The 8,711-nt window shown below is 44.9% G+C and overlaps 1 protein-coding gene and 1 pseudogene across 1 annotated transcript; one reads left to right on the top strand and one right to left on the bottom strand.

Annotated features, from left to right (window-relative positions):
* Positions 1-3,258: 3,258 nt before the first annotated feature.
* LOC104848203 (cytochrome c oxidase subunit 6A1, mitochondrial) lies at positions 3,259-5,984 on the top strand. The gene is made up of 3 exons (XM_010604054.2): positions 3,259-3,404; positions 3,538-3,680; positions 5,715-5,984. Exons 1-3 carry the CDS (start codon positions 3,296-3,298, stop codon positions 5,796-5,798), a joined length of 336 nt encoding a protein of 111 aa, XP_010602356.2. The 5' UTR covers positions 3,259-3,295; the 3' UTR covers positions 5,799-5,984.
* On the bottom strand, positions 5,369-5,489 carry LOC117285797 (annotated as a pseudogene).
* Positions 5,985-8,711: the final 2,727 nt, after the last annotated feature.

Raw genomic sequence — 8,711 nt, 5'->3', positions numbered from 1 at the left:
TTTTTTTTTTTTTTTTTTTTTTTTTTTTTTTTTTGTTGTTGTTGTTGTTGTTTTTGTACAGGGACCAAACTCGGTTCCTTGCGCTTGTGAGGCAGGCGGCGGAACCACTGAGCTAAATCCCTGGTGAAAGTTACAGGGGAGATTGAGTAAACTTCACATGATGGAGCTGGGTTATTTATATGTTTGTTCTTGTGGTATGAGGGCCTCATGCACGCTAAGCAAGTGCTCTACCACCAAGCAACACACTCAGCCCTTCTTAGCTTTCTCTTTGAGATACGGTCTCAGTAAGTTGCCCAGGCTGGCTTTGAACTCAAATCCTCCCATCTTAGCCTGCTGAATAGCTGAGATTACATATGTGCACCATTCTGCCTATCTCAGAGCAGGTTTTTTGTTTTTTGTTTTTTCTGGTACCCGGGATTGAAATTGGGACCTTGCACTTGCAAGGCAGGTGCTGAAATCACTGTGCTAAATCCCCACAGAGCAGGGTTTTAATATTCTTGAATGGATGAATACATATATATTACATTCGTATTCTAAAGAGGAAGAATAGCTCATGGCGGACTGGAGACTCAAACCCAGGATTTCCCGAACCCAGTACTTGGACCCTTCCTCTGGTCACACTGTTGGGCTTCAAACACCACCTTTGGCTGTGTCTGATGGTGCCTAGGAAGTCGATGATTTTTTTTTTTTTTTTGAGACAGGGTCTTGCTATGTAGTTCAGACTGGCCCGAACTCACTATGTATTCCACGCTGGCCTCGAACTCGAAGCAATCCTCCTGCCTCAGCCTCTGGAGTGATGGGATCACAGGTGGGCACCACCATGCCAGCTTGATGATTCTGACTACACTATGAGATGTAAAAAATCTCAAGCTACTCACAGAAAGACTGCTGGATCAGACTGTAAAGCTTTAGGATCCTAAATTTTCGTGTTCACACAACTTCAAGACTTTAAAATATTTGTTTCATCTGATTTGCCCCCGGTCACACAGGCTCAGTCCTCTCAAGCCAGAGGAATTCTTGTTTGTTCTCCCACCCTGGAACCCACCCCACACTCCCTGCCAGAGGTCCTGGGGATTGACCCCAGGGGCACTGTACTTAACGGAGCTGCATGCCAGCCCTTTTACAATTTTATTTTGAGACACAGTCTTGTTAAATTTCCCAGGCTTACCTTGAATTTATGAAGCTTCTGCCTCAGGCTCCCAAGTGGCTGGGATTATAGATGTGCACCATTGTGCTGGTTTTTCTCTATTTCCCAGGCGAGCCTTGAACTCTGGGGCTCAAATGAGCTTTCCACTTCAGACTCCCTAATAGCAACTATAGATTCTCCAGGGGGTCTTATTCTAAGCCAGGGACTTTTCAGGGGTCTCCCAGTGTACTTTATGGTCACCTCTTCCCCCAACTTTATCTACTCAACCATGTGTGCTTGTGTGAAGGTGTTTCTTTTTTTAAAAAGAGCTCAAAACTTTCATTACATTCCTAGATCATCAAAGAGCTCACTTTCATCTTATCCACATATTTTTTTTAAACTTTTGTGTTTTTTGTTTTGTTTTGTTTTTGAGACAGGGTCTCACTATGTGGTTGAGACTGACCTGGAACTCATTATGTAGCCCAGGCTGGTTTTGATCTTACAGTGATCCTCCTGCCTCAGCCTACTGAGTGCTGGGATTACAGGCGAAGCCCCCACACAGGGCTTGTTTTTGTTTTTTTTTGTTTTGTTTTGTTTTTGAGACAGGGTCTCACTATGTGGTTGAGACTGACCTGGAACTCATTATGTAGCCCAGGCTGGTTTTGATCTTACAGTGATCCTCCTGCCTCAGCCTACTGAGTGCTGGGATTACAGGCGACAGCCCCCACACAGGGCTTGTTTTTGTATTTTTTTGTTTTGTTTTTTCCGGTACTGGGGGATCGCTTGCCAGGTGTGGTGCCAGTGAGCTACATTCCCCAGCACTTGTTTGTTTTTTAAAACGGTTTCACACTATGTAATTCAGGCTGGCCTTAAACTCATTATATAGCTCAGGCTGGCCTGAACTCGCAGCAATCCTCCTGCCTCAGTCTCCCAAGTGCTGGGATTACAGACATGTACCACCATGCCTTGAGAAACTTTTACTGATTTATTCATTCTTTGTTTTGCAATACTGGTGATTGCACCCAGGGTCTGCAGTATGCCAGGCAAGTGCTCTATAACTGAGCTATATCCCCCAACTTTTTTTTTCCCTGAGACAGTCTTACTAAATTGCCCAGGCTGGACTTCAATTTGGGATTCTTCCGACTCAGCTCCTCAGGAATAGCTGGAATTATAGGCATAGCGCCATAATGCCCACCTTAACCAAACTGCTTGTAAACAATCAGATGGAAGAAAAGGGAACAAAAAAGCCAGGAGTGAACGAGTTGTTTAGAAATAATTTAACATGTACTGACTTTTGTTTGTAGAAATTCAAGGAAAAGCAGCATGACTATTAGCAAAAAATTAAGAATGTTGAGCCAGGTCAGAATCTAGATTTTTTGGGGCACCAATTCTAGGGCTCTTTCTGGTTCCATCTGCCATTTAGTCATTTATTATCTATCATTCATTCATTCTGTATTAAGCACCTACACCCCGCCAAGCATGATTCTAGGCTACAACGTTAATCTGGGAAAGCTACAATGGCAAACTTTCAGCATTAACAGAATTTATATTCTAGTTGGGAGGATTCAGATAAAATACAGTAATAATGAGAATGACTATGATGTCAGATGCGATGAAAAGATAACAGAATCAGAAGACAGAAAAAATGTTTTTTTTTTTCTTTCTTGAGAGTCTTACTATGTAGCCAGGCTTACTATGTAGCGGTGATCCTCCCGCCTCTGCCTTCCAAAGAGGATTACAGGGATGCTCCACAAAGCCTATTTGAGAAATGGCATTTTGGAAAGGGTGGTTTTTGCTTGAAATGTCTATATGCTGTCCATGGACTCCCGTGAAGGGAGCGATCAGACAGATCCCAGGATGCCTCGCACGAACATTTCTCCACACTCCTCACCAAGGCGGAACGGTAGGGAACACTACACACGCACGCGCCTTCCAAGAGGAAGGCGGTGCACAAAGGGAGACTCAGAGCGCGTGCTCAGTCTAGGTCCGCGGCTCCATGGATTTTTGACCAGGACTAGGTCAGCCTGAATGACAGGGCGCAGGCTTCTCTGTCTAGTTAACATGATTGAGCAGTCATTGCCCAATAGAAACTTCCCTTTGGAGTTGTGGTCCCACCTCCCCAAACACGCCCTACTTCCGCTTCCGGCGCTCCAGTGGTCCAGGTCCAAAATGGTGGCTGCGGCGATACCTGCGAGCCGAGTTTCCCGGCTGCTAGGCCGTTCCGGCCCGCAGGTGGGGCGGCTTATGTCGAGTGGCGCCCACGGCGAGGAGAGCTCAGGTACCAAGACTGGGGTCGGCGGGAGGGGGCTCCCACGCGAGCGAGGCAGGGAGGGTCTGTGACCTTGGTTTGAAGGCTTGAGGGAACGAGTGCGACCCCTTCGCACAACTAAGAGGTTGTGGCCCTTCCGCAGCTCGCTTGTGGAAGGCCCTCACCTTTTTCGTGGCGCTCCCCGGGGTGGGAGTGAGCATGCTGAATGTTTTCCTGAAGTCGCGCCACGGAGAGGAGGAGAGACCCGAGTTCATCGCCTACCCCCACCTCCGCATCAGGACCAAGGTACGCACTTGCGCGGTGCCCACAGCTGTCCAGACGTGTGTCCTAGCCCAAGTTCTCCATACTCTAAAATCACAGCTGCCCAGGGTTCAATCCCCAGCCCTGAGAAAACAAAAGCGCAGCTGTCAGGCGTGTACGGTTTCTCGCGTAATTCTCAAACAGAAGGGAAGCCAACTAGAGGTTCCATCTGTTTCCTTCAAGATCATGCAGTAGGCGTCCTTCTGTTCTGGTTCCCGTTTCTCCGATTCATCCTGTCTCTTGCCTTCGGATACAGTTCTGAAACAGTTGTCTGTTGCATAAAACTTGGAGGTTTGCCAAAGCCTCTTATTTATTTCTTTTTTCAGTATACTGGAAATTGAACCCAGGCCTGGCCTTAGCACAATACTACATCCCTAGCCATTTTTAATTTTTTAATTTTGAGATAGGATCACACAAAGTTGCCGGCTAGGTTCAAATTTGAGTTCCTCCTGCCTCAGCCTCCCAAGAGTGCTGGGATTAGAGGCGTGTGCCACCAGAGGTCTGGCTTGGGAAACACTTTTAGGGTGGCAAGATCTGAAGATGGTTCACCTTTCCAAGGTCTGGACATCTAAAGGATTCTAGCTGCATCATGGCGATGATCGACAGTTTCCTTTGTTCCCCACCAGTACCTGTTTGTCCAACTATCATTTGGCAATCCATGCGTTGTAATCACTTATTCTTCACTGCTTGCTATTGTTGTTTTGGTACCGGCGACCGAACTCGGGTCCTTGCGCTTGCAAGCCAGGCGGCGGAACCACGGAGCTAAATCCCTGGCCTTGCTGCTGCTGCTGCTGCTGCTGTTACAGGGGATCGAACTTGTGACCTTGCGCTTGTGAGGCAGGCGGCGGCACCACTGAGCTAAGTCCCGGCTGCTTGCTGTTTTTCTTAAAAAGCCCTCTTCCTTGTTCTTTAATTCATGACATCACCTATCCCAGTGCTGGTGAACCTCTTAGGGTTTTCAGAGACAACAGCCCACTGCAGCATCAGTGCCGCAGGTTTGCCACCACTGGCCTGTCCTGAGTAGAATTAGCCTGATGGTAACTCACCCAAGACTCTTCAAATTCTGACTCTTTGAGTTCCACTGCCACCCTTGCACACTGAAATTAGGAACCAAAACAGCCTGGTGTCAATTTAAGCGCTGTTGGCATTTTGGGAGTGGGGAGCACAGCTGTCCTGTGCTTTGCGGGTTTTGCGTCTACCCTCCCTGGCTTCTATCCACTAGATGGCAGCATTACCCCTCAGTGTCTGATCCTGACCCAAGTTCCTTGGAAACTGAAATTCCCCTGGGTTAGAAACCCCTGCCGGAAGAGCAATGTTTTTCAAAGGTAGTAAGCAAAATAATTGAGGGTAAGTTGCAGTTTCCCAGTCCAGAGATTGTTTCAAGTCTTGGGTGGAACCTAGAAATCTGTTTATTTACCTTGGTGCCGTAGTGCAGGTTTATAATCTTGGCACTCTGAGAGACAGAGGCAGGAGGATTGAAAGTTTGAGCCCGGGTCAGCCCACTTTCCGATCCCCCTTCTGTCTCTCAGACAGAAGCTTTATTTCCCTCAATACATTTTTCCTAACTCTTAAAAAAAAAAAAAGATTGAGCTCAGCCTGGGAAATTTAATGACTTAGCGAGACACTGAAAATAAATTTTTAGAAGGGCTGGGATGTATCTCAGGGCAAACACCCTGGGTTCAGTCTGCCTCCCTGTACGTATATTCCACAGTTGAAGGACATATCAGGTAATAAACTGATAAGAACAGATATCAAACAGTACACATGATCTTACCCAAAAGGTTGAGAAGCAGTCAGGAGGAGAGAGGCTTGACTGACAACTAACGAGCCTTTTTCTCCTGTCTACTTTAGGTAGCAATGAGAGCTCCCCTAAATTATGGAAGGATTGAAATACTCTAATAATTAAAGGACTGATTTCCATTTTGTATATTATCTATCAGCCGTTTTTAGCGGTTCATGGCAGTGTTCTTTGTGAACTATTCTCGGGGATTATCTAATTGGGACACCTTCACTCCACAGCCCTTTCCGTGGGGAGACGGTAATCACACTCTGTTCCATAACCCTCATGTGAACCCGCTTCCGACTGGCTATGAAGATGAATGAAGAGAACCTGGACCATTATTACCTAGGCATTGGGGACCGAAGCTCTGATTTGGACCATGACTCATTCGGACCAGAAAAGTGTATGGGACCTTAAGCTCACCTTACTTATCAGATGATGACCATCATACTGATCCTCCATCCCTTTGTTTGGCAAGAGATGGCTTAAATAAATAACTTAAACTATGATTGGTCATAACCTGAAAGTTTCATTCTTTGGTGTGTTTTTTTCCCAAAAAATTAATATTAATATTTTGTTTCTGCAGCAAAGGTCTGTGCCTGTTTGTTGTTTCAGGTCCAGTTCAACCCACTAAATGTTTGTAACAGGCCTCTTGTTTTTTGTGCCTAGAGTAGAACCATGAGACAGGAATACAAAGCAGTCACCTAATTAATTATTAAGATGGGATCTTTGACTGTTGTTGGCTAGCAAAGACATTGAATGTGTGGCAGAATGGCTGTGGCTTACACCTGAAAAGAGGAACCTATGATTCCCAACAGGAAATGCTCAGTCTGTTTTCTCCTGTGCCTTGTACCATCACTTGGTGCAGAATCCTTGTGGTTGGAGAATTTTCTCCCAGAGTCAGGTTCTTCCTTTTTGTTTCTGACTCGTCTTAAGCACCTTGGAGGCTGACAAGGTCAGAAACCTTTAGAGAAACAGGCAGTGGGACACATTTTTACATACAGTATTGGCTTTGTTTCTAAAATTAAAACTCCCATAGTCTTAAGAATTAGGAGGAAGAGATGGTAATAAGAATTACAAAAATCACCCTGAAATGGCAACTGATTTCTCATCAAAACTTGAAACCTTTAAAGTATGAAGTCAAAATAGGATGAGGATATAGCAGCACAGTTTGTAATAGCTAAATCTTGGAAACAGCCCATTTGCCCATCAACTGGAGACTGGTAAAAAAAAAGTGATTTTTTTAAGTAAAATGGAGTACTACTCAACCATAAAGAATGAGAAACTAGAGACATTTATAGCTGATGGATGTGCATTGAGGCCGTACTCTTTAAGTGAAATAAATAGGACACACATGTAAATCCTGAATAGTTTCTCTGGTGTGAAAAACAAAGTGTAAATAATCAAAATGAAAAACAAAACAAACAAAAAAGCCGGGCGTGGTGGCGCACACCTGTAATCCCAGCACTCGGAGGCTGAGGCAGGAGGATCGCTGGGAGTTGTAGACCAGCCTGGGTTACATAATGAATTCCAGGTCAGACTCAACTACATAGTGAGATGCTGTCTCAAAAAACCAAACCAAACAAAACAAACAAAAAGAATCAAAATGTATAGCTGGATGTGGTGGTGCACGCCTGTAATCCCAGCACTTGGGAAGCTGAGGCAGGAGGATCACAGAGTTTGAGATCAGCCTGGGCTACACCATGTAGTCAGACCCTGTCTCAAAAACAACAGAAAATATCAAACTGTGTAATAGATAATGTCAAATAGGAAGAAAGGGTCCAAAGGGGAAGTGGGAGAGGTGGGGGAAAGAAGGGAAAAGAATTAAGTATGAGAAATGGAAACAAAGTCTTTGTAAATAAGGGAGGGGTAGAAGGGTTGAAGGGAGGGCAAGGGGGATAGGAAAAAAACCAAGAAAATAAAAATAGGATGAGGAACAATCAATTATTCTCTTGGTAGCACTTTGAGGTATTCCTTTTTGTAGCTTGTGGCCATAGGAAGTTATTAGTATATGGTCTCCTTAGACTTGGTAACATAAATATGCTTGGCTTTAGAGGTAATTCAGGATTTTTTTTTTTTCTTTTTAAAGGCAGGGTCTGAAATCCCTGGGCTCAAGTGCTATACCTGTTTCAGCCTCCTAAGTATTGTTTCAGGCATGTGTCATCACGCCATGTTTCAAGGATTCTTAAATCTGTTCTGGCAATTAGTTAACAAGCCTTTCTCAGGCAGGTGTGTTGGTGCACACTTAGAATTCAAGCAACTCAGGGGCTAAGGCAGAGGATCTCAAAATTTGAGGTTAGCCTGGGTGATTTAGCAAACCCTGTCTCAAAGAGCTAGAAGCCAGGTGACACAAGCCTGTCATCTCAGCACTTCATAAGGCTGAAGCAGGATTACAACACATTTGAGTACCACCCGGGCAATTTTTGAAACCCTGTCTCAAAAAACAGAAGGGCTGTGGCTAGGGATGTAGCACAAGGTCATGAGTTCAATCCCTGGTACCAAAAGAATAAAAAAGGGCTGAGGATGCCTAGTAGCTCAGTGTAAATGCTCTGTATTCAGTCCTCACAACCACTGAAATAAACAAAAGTGAGGAATGTAGCTCAATGGTAGAGCATTTACACTCTATGCTGAAGGCCTTGGATTTAACCTTGAGCACCACCGAAAATACTGAGCCAGGGATGTAGCTCAGCAGCGCAGCTCCTGCCTGGCAAGCACACAGCCCCAAATTCGATTTCGGGTACCAGGAAGGAAAAAAAGTATTTATTATTATATTGGCCATTTTGAGACCTATCACCCTGCCCTCAGTCATCACAGATCTATTTTGCTTGTGGCCAGTTTGGGGTAGGTCTGTTTAACTTCAGCTGCCTGGCCTTCAATGGGGCCTCCAAAATCTTTTTATTATCTTTTAGTTAAGACACCTTGGAGCCAGGTGTGGTGCATGCCTGTAATCCCAGCACTTCAGAGGCTGAGGCAAGAGGATTGCTGCGTGTTCAAGGCCAGCATGGGCTATATTATGATGTCAAGGCCAGCCCGAACTACACAGTGAGACCTTGTCTCAAAACTCTTGCAAGCTAAAGGTCCTGAGTTAGATCCCCAGTACCAAAAAACAAAACAAAAGCCTCTTTTTTTTTCCCCTCATTGAAACAAAAACCTTTAGACCAGTCAGAAAATATAAATGTAGAATATTTTGAAATGACATTAAGGGCTGGTCACATTAAATATGAACTAGTAATTGT

Source organism: Fukomys damarensis, unplaced genomic scaffold (genome assembly GCF_012274545.1).
Source record: "Fukomys damarensis isolate Sample0158 unplaced genomic scaffold, DMR_v1.0_HiC HiC_scaffold_12, whole genome shotgun sequence".
Taxonomy (NCBI): Eukaryota; Metazoa; Chordata; class Mammalia; order Rodentia; family Bathyergidae; genus Fukomys; species Fukomys damarensis.
The sequence above is the reverse complement of the archived record's forward strand: the minus strand, read 5'-3'. Positions and strand labels throughout refer to the sequence as shown.